We start from the raw sequence: 14339 nt of genomic DNA, 5'->3' as shown, positions 1-14339 counted from the left end.
GTATACAGAAAATTTAAGTTTGAGTATTATTGTTAATTTAAATTTTCGTGTAATTTTTAGTTGTATTTTTATATAATAATTATTAGAATTTTTATTTTGATTTAGTGGGAAAAAAATCCCCATTATGTAATCTTGACATTTTTACCGTAATAATAATGTATTTAAGTATTATTTTTATAAAACAATTGTTAACATAATTTATATTTATTATTTATAGTTTTGTAAATAATTAATTTTCATTAACATTATTAATGTAATTTATTCTGAATATCTATATTTTTACGTGTAGAGAAAATGAGCAACAAATTTTTCACGATTGTCCATTACAATGGACATATGATGGAAAATGAGGTCGGAGTTATTTTTCAGTCTGAAACACCTATAAATATGATGTTTAAAAGGGACATCACATTTGCAGAGATCAAGGAGAGGATAGAACATTATACATGCTTTGCATTTTATCTATATTTTTAATTTTCTGACTGCCGGAGGTCTTCCACGGAAGCTACTCTCAACCTGGAGTTGGGGGCAGCCTACTACCCTACCTCTCCCTTACCCCATTACATATGGGAATTGGGTTTTGTTGTTGTTGTTGTTGTTTAAGGAGAGGATAGAAAGAAAAATACGTGCTAAAGTTGATGGTTTGAGGTACAGATTTATGGTATGTCCCAATCCGGTCAGGTATGCTGCAGTACCACTTGAAGAAGACGATGATATTATAACTATGGTTGAATTACATGACTCAACAAATATTCCAATTATTGAGTTATTTGTTGAGTTGTGTAATATATCTAATGTGCCTGGGTCATCAATAAATGCGGTTGGAACTTCATCTCAAATGGGTTTCGAGAGTCATTTCGATAACCCAACATATAGGTCGATGAACAGCTTTGTGGCGATGTTGGAAAGTGCAAATGAAGTTGGTGGAACATCTGGAGCCGCAGAGTATGATGCTGAAAACCGCTGGGAAGAAATACTTGAAGATTCCAGTGAAGATGAAGAAACTGAGGAACCTCTTTTGGTTGAGGATGATGCCATGTTCCATGGTGATGAAGCTGATATCAATATTGATGAATATTCGACATCGTATCAACCTACCCCTCACATGCAGGAGATTGATTATGAAGCAATGAGGGCACCTGAATTCCCGGAGATGCCACATTTAACTTCAGGCTACATGATTGAATCGTCTGATAACTCTGGTGAATTAGCAGTTGGGAAGCAACACAGAGGAAAAAAAAGAAGCTACACTAGCGATTAAAGAGTATTGCATAAGAGGCCATGTAGATTGCAAGATTGCAGAGTCCAACCAGAAAACTTTGTACGCGAAGTGTGTTTAATATGGGCCTGAGTGTAAATGGTTGATCATAGTGTCCAAAATACAGAGGCAAGATGCTTGGGTCATCACAAGGTACAATGGTCCACACACATGTTTGCAAAACTCTATCGAACAAGACCACCGACTACTGGACTCCGATGTAATTTGTCAATATGTGAAGGTTTTGGTTGAACAAAATCCAAGGATCCCTTGCTCGGTGTTAGCTGCATCTATTCGAGACCAGTTCGGATACAATGTAAAATACAAACTCGTTTGGCATGCGAAGGAGAAGGCAAGGAGGTTGATATATGGCGATTGGGATACATCATACAATGAGTTACCTGATTTGTTACGAGCTATGAAACAATTCATACCTGGAACCATCGTGAAGTCTCAGACCATGCCTGCATACGACCGAGAAGGTCAACTTGTTCAAGGGAAGAGAATATTCCATAGACTCTTTTGGGCATTCAAGTCTTGCATAGAAGGTTTTCCATTTTGAAAACGTATGGTCCAAATAGATGGTATGTGGTTATACGATCAATACAGACATATATTATTGATAGCAATTGCGCAGGATGGTCAGCGAAATATATTCCCAATTGCATTCGCCATCGTTGAAGGAGAGACGACAGAGGCTTGGGACTTCTTTCTCAATAATCTACGTAAGTATGTCGTCCGAGAAGAAGGAGTTTCCTTGATATCCGATCGAGGACTGGCCTTTTGGTAGTAATTGAACGACCGGGAAGTCGTTGGACACCTTCGCACGCATATCCCGCATATTGTATCCGTCATATTGGTAAGAATTGTATTGAGAAGTTTTATAACGTCCGTATTCGTAGGGAGATAGTCAGCACGGGTAAGTTTTATTTTCAACATTTGTACTCATTTATGTGTTTGTTTATAAATTGACTTTAACACAATATCTATTTTGAAACAGGATATGAACTACGCCAACCAAATTTTTACAAGAGATTGAAGGATTTGAAGGCCATAGATGAGCGCGTTTAGAAATGGGCGTCGAAAATCGAGCGGGAGAAGTGGTCGTAAGCATACGATTGTGGTCGGAGATACGGACACATGACTACAAACCTTGCTGAGGCCATTAATTCAGTACTAAAAGGTACACGACATCTCCCAATAGCGAGTGTGGTGAAAGAGACATACTTTAGGTTGGCTAAAGTTTGGTCTGATAAAGGGAAAGAGATCGAGTGTCTGATAAATCGAGGTAAAATCTGGGCTCCGGCGGTGGTAGAAGCAATGGAAGCAAATGAGCGTATTGCAACCTCAATGTTTGTTCATGACTTCGATCGAATTGGACATACTTTTGTTGTCATCGCATGCATACGTCGCAACGAAGGAGCAGATCGAGAATCATTTACTGTTAATTTACGACAAAGATGGTGTGATTGTGGCCGCTTTTAGGCGTGGAGATATCCGTGTGTTCATGCAGTCGCTGCATGTATGCATACTGGAATCAATTCATACACTTATGTTGATGAGTGCTTTCACCTACAAAGGATATTAAATATATACAACCATGAGTTCAGACCGATCCCAAATGAATCTTATTGGGACAATCGAGATCATGATGAATGGTTGCCAAATCCACTACTTCGTAGAAGTCCAACGGGTCGACCGGAATCTACTTGTATTCATACCATTATGGATATCCATATTAGAGAGAAAGGTCAACCGAAGAGATGTGGATTATGTAGAAGTGAAGGTCATTTAAAAAGAAATTGTCCAAACCTTCCACGGTACAGGCCTCAGCAGTAATCTTATTTCTATTTAATATAAAAACCAATTTGTTACCCCATGTGAATGCTTCCCAAATGCATGCATGCATCTGCAGTTGACGCCTGAACAATAAAAAAAGGCTGATTATTCGAATACGCGAATACGCCCTTTTAAATCTTTTAAATGTATTTGAATTTAAATTTATGTTTAAAAAACTAAAAAAACAAATGATTTAGTAATGATTTATTAATTATTAATTTAATAATGATTACTAATGACACTAATAATGATTTGTAATGAATAATATGATTAGTACTAATGATTAGTAATAATGATTTACTAAAAATTATTAATTTAATGATTTGATGATTTGATGGTTTAATGATTTAATGATTTGATATTAATAATTTAATAATAATTTGGTAATAATGATTATTAATAATGATTTAAATTTTAATGATTTAATAATAATGATTTAATGATTTAGTACTAATGATTTAAGTGTAATCATATGATTTATAAATAATGATTCAATGATTTAATGATTTGATACTAATAATTTAATAATGATTTGATAATAATGATTACTAATAATGATTTGAAATTTAACTATTAGTAATAATGATTTAATGATTTATGTAATTATATGATTTATTAATAATGATTTAATGATTTAATGATTTGATACTAATAATTTAATAATGATTTGATAATAATGATTATTAATAATGATTTGAATTTTAATGATTTAATAATAATGATTTAATGATTTATGTAATTATATGATTTATTAATAATGATTTAATGATTTAAGTGTAATCATATGATTTATTAATAATGATTCAATGATTTAATGATTTGATACTAATAATTTAATAATGATTTGATAATAATGATTATTAATAATGATTTGAATTTTAATGATTTAATAATAATGATTTAATGATTTATGTAATCATATTATTTATTAATAATGATTTAATGATTTAATGATTTAAGTGTAATCATATGATTTATTCAATGATTTAATGATTTGATACTAATAATTTAATAATGATTATTAATAATGATTTGAATTTTAATGATTAGTAATAATGATTTAATGATTTATGTAATTATATGATTTATTAATAATGATTTAATGATTTAAGTGTAATCATATGATTTATTAATAATGATTCAATGATTTAATGATTTGATACTAATAATTTAATAATGATTTGATAATAATGATTATTAATAATGATTTGAATTTTAATGGTTTAATAATAATGATTTAATGATTTATGTAATCATATGATTTATTAATAATGATTTAATGATTTAATGATTTAAGTGTAATCATATGATTTATTAATAATAATTCAATGATTTAATGATTTGATACTAATAATTTAATAATAATTATTAATAATGATTTGAATTTTAATGATTAGTAATAATGATTTAATGATTTATGTAATCATATGATTTATTAATAATGATTTAATGATTTGATACTAATAATTTAATAATGATTTGATAATAATGATTTATAATAAATTTGTAGATTATATGATTTATAATAAATTTGTAGATTATATTATATTCGATTCATTTAAACAATTAATCTATTAATTTAAAAAATAATATATGAATAAAATATTAAAAATCAATAATTAGAAAATGTGAACTGTTTCCATGTGAACCGAATGAACGTTTCATGCAATAATTTAACTTTTTCCATGCATGTGAACTATTTCCATGCTTCATGACGCGTGAAAAGCTGCCCCCTCTTCACGTGAAAGGTTCTTTTCTCTCTCTCAATGTCTTTCAATATAACTATTACTTTATATTTAAAAAACTAAAATGATTTGATACAAATGATTACTAATGATTTATTAATAATTAATGATTTAATAATTATTGATTAATTATTAATTTAATGATTTGATACAAAAGATTTATTAATGATTACTAATAATGAAATTATAATAATTATTACTAATAATAATTTAATAGTAAAAAACTCAATTTAATAATAATGATATTCAATTCAATTACTTAAATTTGAAACTAATAATTAAATAATGATTACAACTCTTGACGGTGTCGGAGTGTTGTTGAATAATAACGTTGAGGCGCACGTCGGTTTCGTTGTGGTCGTTGCACTTGTTCAGGAGTTTGTTCATCATAACCAACCTGCTCATTCATCGAGGGCATAGGCTCCGGTGTTGTAAATATATTCCCACCACCACTATGCTCTCCCATCTGAGGACAAATACTCGTATTTGTCATCATAGATGTCACCTGAATAAAATCATTTGTTGCCCCAAACATGGGAGAGAACATGGGTGATTGATGAGGAAAAAGCTGAGGAGTGTAGGGCGTAACACCAGAATCACCAAACTCTTGATTAAATGATCTTGTATGATCAAAAGATTCTGGTGGGATATTATCCATTGCCTCTTGTTATGCTCCACGGTGAGAAGAACTCCCACTCCCAGTCCTTCTTGGTTTCTCGGGCTTACCAAATTTTTTCTGGTACTCTATAAACTGTCGTCTTTCTCTGTTCATTGTCAAGAACGGCTTTCCATGTTCCCAGAAATAATTCAGGTAATCCGAACTCTCAAAGTCAAAGTCATCCTCCTGTATGGGAGTGAGCTTTGGCAAGTATGAACCCCTGTTATTCCAATGATTGATATGGTTGGCATGCCTTACAGACCAATCCTCACCGACCCTACCCCGCCCATCTAATTTGTGGAGAGCGTCATGATTCTCTGGAATTCTTGGAATAGGTTGGTAGAAACCGAACTGCCTCAACACTCTAGCGAAAAATTGATACTCCACAAATGCGAAATGAATCAATGGTGTAACAGCACACCAATATTGACAACCCTCCCAGACATGTTGCGGTACGCACGAAATAATTTCTCCATCATTGTACGACCTCTAAATAAACTATAAAACAAAATTATTTAGTTATTATTTAATTAAATAATTACAAAATTCATACCTAAATAAATAAATAAACAACAAAATATAATATAAACATAATAATAAATAAATTCGCTAATTAATTTTATATGTACCTCAACTTTGCATTTGATGTCAATCTTAAACCTAAACTCTTTCACGTTATTGTGCGCCAACCCCGTTCTTTCTATTTTATGCCTCCATCTGTATACCAACCAAAATAAAATTCTGTAATTATTTTTCCTTTACAAAATATTCTTTAATTAATTTAAGATAAAATATTTTAAATAAAAAATTACCTTCCGGCAAGAGGAAACTGAACTGAAGTTTGACTAATCGGTGTTAACCATGGAATTCTGTACCATGCCCATGATTGTAATAACATCGTGCATCCACCGATTTCAGTCGTATACGCATCATTTACAAGTAATGACGCCTTGCACATCTCGCAATACAAGAACGCCAATATTGCCGATCCCCAACTATACTGACGGGTCATAAATAAGTTACCCAAAAACGGAAGATATTGTACATGGACGAGATTACTGGATTTATCAGGCATCAAGATTCCGCCGATCAACCGTAATATATATGCTCGAGTTGCATATATAATGTCTTGCTCATTACATTGAGGACTGAGCTTAAACTCAGTTGCCAACCAGGATAATCTCAGCCGTGACCCTTTTGTTAAATCTTTGTGTGGTACCTTCCCAAGGTACTGCTCACATACTGCAAACACGTTAAGTTCAGTATTTCCCACCACTGCCATTCCATTTGTAGGAACACCGAGTTGTAAAGCCACATCCTCCAAAGTGATCGTACATTCACCACACGGAAGATGAAAAGTATGAGTTTCTGGTCTCCACCGTTCAATTAATGCACTGATTAGACTGGGGACCAACCTAAATTCTCTTACAAAAGCGACATCATAAAAACCGTCTATTTTTAAATTTTCGACAATACGTTGATCTGGCATCTCACAATTGATAAGTCGAGGACGAAGGACTCGATGTTCGTCATCCTGCAATTTTTTAATCCAATTAATTATAATTAATTCACCGTTTTAAAATAAAAAAAAATTATTGAATCATAATACCAGTTCTCCCAAATGACTCGAAATGTGTCGACCATCTAGCCTCAAAAGAACATTTTCTTCTGCCATGTTTCAACAAATCTATAAAAAAAAAAAAATATTACACTCAAATACAACTTAATATGTTGGAAAAAATAAACGAAGTTCACATGGGAAACGAGAGAGAACTTACGTGTTTTTGAACAACGTTAAACCAAAACTCGGAAAATTATCACTCAAAACCCACTTCAAGCAAAGCAACAACTCCAATTGAAACTAAAAGAAAATCATCCTTCAACTTTAAAAAGCCCCTTCAACTAAAAACATCTTAATAGAAAGGAAGATTGTATTAGTAAAAGATTTTCCTATGTTCACAAGGAAATCATCCTTCCAAAAGGGGACAAAAGAAGGAGCATCTGAAGCTTTATCAGCATGACTAATGTTTCTCGTCAATTTTCATATTCCATGTCAAACCCACAGATTCTTGGAATGAGAATAAAAGTGATGCACCATGGTAATAAGTTAAGGTCCTAAGCAAGTTGTTCAAGTCAATAATCGATCCACATGTGATGAAAGCAATTACACTTTTAGTTCACAAAGCAAACCCTAAGCAAGAGTTAAGATACAAAATGTTCAATCACCTCTTTACACCATGTGTTCTTACAGATTAGCAATTTTTAGTGATACATTAAAGCAAGGAAAAGACTGTAGAGGCAAGTTCTTACAATTTCTGGCCATTCATAATCAATGACACATATTTAAACCGAGAAAATCCAAGTTCAATGCAATAAGAAGCTCTTTGAAGATTCCTAGTCTTCCTATATCATATGTCCGGGTTTTGGCATCCAAAAACAATCAAGTAAATATCATCAAAGGCTTTAAAGATTCTCAGGCAATCAAAGATCTACAAGCCAAAATGAAAGAGTAATACATATTTCTTCATCAACACAATCATGGAAATAGAAATCACATTAAATGGGCTTTCACATTCTAACTAAAGATGAGAATACCTTTGTTGCGAGGAACTGCCTGACTGCACTTTCTTGATTGAACCTTGATATAAGATCTTCGGCGTCTGTTTTTGCTGTAGCTAGTCTCCTCCTCTGCAGCGTATTAAACTTATGGCACTCATATGATAGAAAAAGGATAAGGAAATCTCTATGTAATTGTAAATGAAATGCCTAAACCCCTCTTATAAACATGTTCACGGGCTTCCGGTGCATGCAATAATTGGTGGTACCCTATCCCAGTGCATTCATTCTGCCACTGATGAAGAAGACGCCGAGAGATTCAGACGTCCAGGCCCCCCAGCATGCATGCACGATTCAGAGAGTCATGCAGAGATTCCCGTGCGCCAGACGACAGGTGAAGACGCCGAGAGATCCACCTTGGCATTCCCTGTAGCATACATGCACGATTCACGTCCAGGCCCCCCCCACATACAGCTGCTCACCCCTGGCACATGCAACATCAGCTTTCTCTGCTCACCGTGTGATCTCCCACATGCAACAGAAGACGCCGAGAGATCCCACAGTCAATATGCATTGCTTGAAGATGCCGAGCATTCCCCTAGTGTCATGGAAAATATTAACCCCAAAGACACCGAGAAATCAAGTATGGAAAAAAATAACCCTAAAGACGTCGAGATATCCGAAGAACCACTTGAAACACTGTACATTTCACCCCAATTCAGGAAATAATAAGTAAACTGGATTTTTTTAGGAATTAAACAATCACTGTATCATTATCTGGGCACTTTTGCCAATTTGATCCCAGATAATAAAAAACCAATACAAGTGGGTTACATTAATATTTACCGTCCGATTTACTTTAATCCACGTGTCAGATGATTAATCATGGTGCTCATATGGGTTTCTACTGGATATTCCTTACTTGCCCAATGTTCTAATTCTATATTCATATATATAAATAAGATCGGCGGACTTTTTATTAGAGAGAAAAAAAGAACCAGAGTGTGCGAGACAGATTCATTAGCAGAAGATGAAGATTTTCGTCAAGACTCTCAAGGGCACTCACTTCGATATCGAAGTCAAATCCGAAGATTCGGTTTGTTTTATTTTTATTTTTCAATTTATGTTTCCCCCAATTTTGAATATCAATTAGGGTTATTGGATTAGAATCCGCCTATATTTGTTCTGATTATTGTGCATATGTTTGAATTAGCGTTCATGAATTTGAATTTTTGAGATCTTGATTATTGAATGGTTTGTTCAGTTTTTAGCCTGTAATTGCTTGAATACGTTGACCGTGTTTGGTGGGCTTGTTATTTTGATAACGGTTAAGTGACTGATAACTCGTATAGTTAATTGTGGTGTGTTTCCTCTGTGGGCAATTAACAATTTCCTATAACTTGTTAAGTTCTGGGTCGCAAATAGAATAAGGAGATGTTAATATGTTTAATGAAGAAAAGGAATTGCTCAATTTGATTAATTTGTGCCCTTTAATAAAAATGTAAAGATGATATTGCTACGTCAATGTTATTTGCTTTGCGAGTATTGACACCAGATTGAAGGTATAGAAGTTTTTGTAAAATGTTCTATAAATAGGTTGCCATTGTTGGACAGTGAGAATGAAGTTCTTGCATTCTGGGGTTACTGGACTGCTGATCAAGGGTCGTGTTGTTTGAAAGACGTTGATATTTAATTTTTTAATATAATATTTCATTTCGATTAACTTCCTCCGTTTTCTTATGCTTCTCTCCCTTTTTCTCTTTTAATAAATATAAACGGGATTGATGCCTTCAGGATAAAACTGCATGGTGCAGCTGCCTTTTACTTCCTCATTGTGGTGTAATATAATTCTTCTATTAATGCTTTGTGAATTTTCTTCCAGGTAGCTGATGTAAAAAAGAACATAGAAACAGTTCAAGGATCAGATGTTTATCCTGCTTCACAACAAATGCTTATCCATAAGGGGAAAGTTCTTAAAGATGACACGACATTGGCTGAGAACAGTGTTGCTGAAAATAGCTTTATTGTCATCATGTTGACAAAGGTGAGATTTGTTCCAACTTACAATATCCAAATCCTTAAGTTCTCTGGTCCACTACCTCCCTTCCACTCTTTCTTATGTTTGTAATTTTTCAGTGACTCTTCCAACCTTTTTTTTAATCTAAAATAGCTTTACTATGTTCTGTTAAATGCATAATATGTCATATTTTTTTGTGCATAATATGTTCTGAAAAAACAAAAGTAGGCTTACTTTGCTAAACCCGAAGTATGACTTCTTAGTGTTATCTATTGTCCTTAAATCTACTTGCATCCTTATTTTTCACTGTTTTTAATTTTTTATTAATCATGTTCTCTCGTTCTCTTGCTTAAATCAATGTTAGAATAAGAGTGCATCTGGTGGGGGTGCAACTGCTTCAACAGCTTCTACAGTTAAAGTAAGATTTAGTTTTGGCACGTCTTTTTCTCTGTTTGCCACTCTTTTTATAAATATTGCTTGCATGTATAATTTCTTGCGAGAAGTTATTGCCAATGTGTCTTTTCAGCTTATATGTCTGGGAAGATATTTGCATTTGGTATGATGACTTAGGATTCTGTTTTCTCCTGGTGGAAGAATTATTTTTTCCCTTAAATGCTATGATAACTGATGAGCAATCAACTTGAAAAAAATGCATTTTTACATGTTCAAATCATTTGATGAGCTACCGACATGACTTTTGTGTTTTCAGACGTGGCACAAGGTTGAGTTGTTTTGTGCCCAAATACTTACTATCTTAGTCAAAATGTTGAGTGATATATACATATATTTGTACATGATTATAATGCATGTTGTTGGAGTCTGAGTTGGTTTGTTTACTGACTTGGTCTTTCTTTTAAACATTTATTGGTTAAACAACCTCTTATTTAAGCTCCTCAGTTATTCAACTGTTCTCTCTTATGTTCCTTTCCAATAGCAAATCAACAAGAATGCTAGTGACCACTATCCTCTTCTCTCCTCATTGAATCTATCAAGAACAGTAGCAAATTTTCCTTTTTTAATCTAAATCCTCGAGAATGTGTGAATGCACTGGCTAAAACATAATAATAGTAATGATATTGATGATGTGAGAATGGGTATTGGCTGTCACAAAATCTTTATGTGAACTTTGGTCTTCAGATTCTTTTTGCTTATGAATATAGATGTTGGAGTCTAAGTTGGTTTGATTACCAACATGATCTACTGAAGAAAATTCCTATAAAAAAAGATCTACTGAAGAAAATTTACTTTTGATTTATTTGATATATCTAGAATGTGTTAGTGTGTTGGACTATATTAATAGTTATTGTTATTATGTGTGAATGTGAACAAAGTTAGCTATCAACTCACACAGAATCATTATATGGATTTTTTTCCTTCAAATTTTCTTTTGAGTATGAATGAAAATGTTTGTTTTTCCTCCTGATATTTACTATACAATATTTAGGGTAATTAATTTTGGAAACTGTGCACGTTATATAAAGGTTGAGTAGTGATCTTTTATAAAAATCTTTTTTTTCTGTTTTCCCATCTTAGACTAAATGTCCTCTTTGCAGTCTCCCCAGACAAGTGCACCGGCACCAGCTCTGGCTCCAGCACCAGCACCAGCACCAGCACCAGCTCCGGCTCGAGCAACAGTTTCTTCTACACCTGTTGTGACTTCAGCAGTGTAAGTTCCACTCCACACTTTTTTGAGACTTGAGACATAACTGCTTTGTTACTGATTAATTTGTCTGTTGTGTGTTTTTCAGTGCTGCACCTGTTTCTGAATCTGCACCTGTTGCATCAAATACCACTGCGTGAGTAACCTTTTCTCAGATTGTAATTCCATGTATCCTGTTTTAAAAGGTGGAAGGCTTGTTTTTCTTTTTTCCGTCTCTAAGGACTTTCCGATAGGAAAGCTCCTGGTTTTCCTCTTTTTTGCCATGCATTTTTGTAATATTTTCCATTAAATCTTTGGGAACAGGTCAGAAACTGATGTTTATGGCGAAGCAGCTTCTAATCTGGTAGCAGGAAACAACTTGGAGGGAGCAATCCAACAAATTCTTGACATGGGTGGAGGAACCTGGGATAGGGATACCGTTGTCCAGGCCCTTCGAGCAGCTTATAACAACCCAGAGAGAGCTGTTGAATATTTGTATTCTGTAAGTATTCCTTGTATCTTACTTGAAGATGGAGAAGGAAGTGATTTCTTGTGTGCAACCTGTTGCCAACTTTGCATATGGTTATTGACATGTTATTAGTTTAGATGCGGTAATTACTAATTGACCTAGCTCTATCAAGAGGTTCTGTGGGAGAGCTGTTGAATATTTGTATTCTGTAAGTATTCCTTGTATCTTACTTGAAGATGGAGAAGGAAGTGATTTCTTGTGTGCAACCTGTTGCCAACTTTGCATATGGTTATTGACATGTTATTAGTTTAGATGCGGTAATTACTAATTGACCTAGCTCTATCAAGAGGTTCTGTGGGACTGGTGAATAAATTTCCTTGTGCCCAAATTACAATTTCTTCCACTTTTAGCCCCTTTTGACGTGGGGACGAGTGTGTGAATTATGAATGACTGGAAAGTTGGATATGTATAATATGGCGGGTTTTAATGCCATTTTATTCTGCATCATTTGGCACTTCTTGTTCTCTCTACACTGTTATTTTCGTTTTTGATTTTTTTATATTTTATTTACCATGTATTTACATGACTTAGGAACAGTCCCTCTTTTTGGTTGGAGAGGCTTTCATTTTATTTCCTTCCTTTTAGCTGCTGCTTCTCATTTCCTTATCCATTCATTACAAAATTTTAGGGCATCCCAGAACAAGCTGAAGCTCCACCTGTGGCCCGTGGCCCTGTAGTTGGGCAAACAATGAACCCTCAAGCACAGCCTCAACATCCTGCACAAGCAGCAGCTGTTCCTACCAGTGGACCCAATGCAAATCCTTTAGACCTCTTTCCCCAGGTATAGTTGATATACAGTAAATATTTGCTAAACTAGACGTTGGGAAAATTTAACCATCAACTCGATGGTCCTTTCTTGATACAGGGCCTTCCCAACATGGGTGCAGGTGGTGCAGAGGCAGGCACTCTTGATTTCTTACGCAACAGTCAACAGGTCTCTCTCCTTCTTTTTCTCTTCATGTAAATTCCTACCTAGAACCGCACTCATTTTGCCTCTCTTTCTCAGTTCCAAGCTTTACGATCGATGGTGCAAGCCAACCCCCAGATATTGCAGGTTATTTCTCTGATATGTTGTTTCTTGTCATGTGCTTCCTTATTTTCGCATCTTTTCTGAATTGTTTTGTTTATTTTATTGCACAGCCTATGCTTCAAGAGTTGGGGAAGCAAAACCCGCATTTAATGAGACTTATTCAAGAGCATCAGGCTGATTTTCTTCGCTTGATCAACGAACCCGCAGAAGGCGGAGAGGGGTGAGTCCTATCACCTTTTGTTGCCAAGTTCTTGAACCTAGTTGTGCATGTGTATTGAATGTTTATTTGCTATCTCTGGTACCATAGGAACATATTGGGGCAATTGGCTGACGCTATGCCACAAGCTGTACAAGTCACACCTGAGGAACGAGAAGCCATAGAAAGGGTTAGGTTTTTCTCATATCATCGATATTTATTTTTAGCTTCTGAGCCATGTGTTCTGATCATGACAATTTATGATCGGCTTGTTTTACAGCTTGAAGCAATGGGATTTGATCGAGCAACTGTCCTTCAGGTGTTCTTTGCTTGCAACAAGAACGAGGAACTAGCAGCGAACTACCTTTTAGATCATATGCACGATTTTGAGGATTAATTTGGTAAGAAGATAATTGGTAGGGGAAATACATTTTTTTCCTTTTCTTTTGTTATTCATGTTCCTTCCTTCCCTCCCGACCCTTCCGTCTTTGTTTTAAATTTCTTAAACAAGTGAATTGTTTGGTGCAGACACAAATGATATATATGTCTAAGATATTTTTTATGGATCATTATTACGACGTTATATGCAAATTGTCTTTCTATTGTTCGTGAGCCAATTTGCATGCAGTTGTTTGTTTACTGTGTTTAAATTTTTGTTATTTGAATTCTATCGATTTTTAAAATAATCACTAAATCTGAAAATGATATTCAGGTTATATATTTAGCATTCTACTTAATTTGTTAATCGGGTTGAAATGTTATATAATTATTCTTTTAAAATACTTATATTTTTTTACATTATTATTTTAAAGAGAATTAAAAATTACTCGTATAGAGAATAAGGTCACATTTGATATGATTTATTGGCAAAC

At 34.2% G+C, this 14339-nt stretch overlaps 1 protein-coding gene across 2 annotated transcripts; it reads left to right on the top strand.

Moving 5' to 3' along the window:
* Nucleotides 1–9036: 9036 nt before the first annotated feature.
* On the top strand, nucleotides 9037–13872 carry LOC120187549 (ubiquitin receptor RAD23c-like). Of its 2 annotated transcripts, none has more exons than XM_039191252.1 (12): nucleotides 9037–9152; nucleotides 9939–10100; nucleotides 10438–10491; nucleotides 11627–11739; nucleotides 11822–11869; nucleotides 12037–12214; nucleotides 12870–13022; nucleotides 13107–13175; nucleotides 13248–13295; nucleotides 13382–13491; nucleotides 13579–13657; nucleotides 13748–13872. In XM_039191252.1, exons 1-12 carry the CDS (start codon nucleotides 9087–9089, stop codon nucleotides 13862–13864), a joined length of 1197 nt encoding a protein of 398 aa, XP_039047183.1. In that variant the 5' UTR covers nucleotides 9037–9086; the 3' UTR covers nucleotides 13865–13872. The 2 variants fall into 2 exon arrangements, with proteins under 2 accessions (XP_039047183.1, XP_039047184.1); XM_039191253.1 differs by having other exon boundaries at nucleotides 9038–9152; nucleotides 11627–11740; nucleotides 11841–11869.
* Nucleotides 13873–14339: the final 467 nt, after the last annotated feature.

This window comes from Hibiscus syriacus, unplaced genomic scaffold (genome assembly GCF_006381635.1).
Source record: "Hibiscus syriacus cultivar Baekdansim isolate YM2019G1 unplaced genomic scaffold, ASM638163v2 tig00113725_pilon, whole genome shotgun sequence".
NCBI lineage: Eukaryota > Viridiplantae > Streptophyta > Magnoliopsida > Malvales > Malvaceae > Hibiscus > Hibiscus syriacus.
Note: the sequence above shows the minus strand (reverse complement) of the source record. Positions and strands in the feature narration are given on the sequence as shown.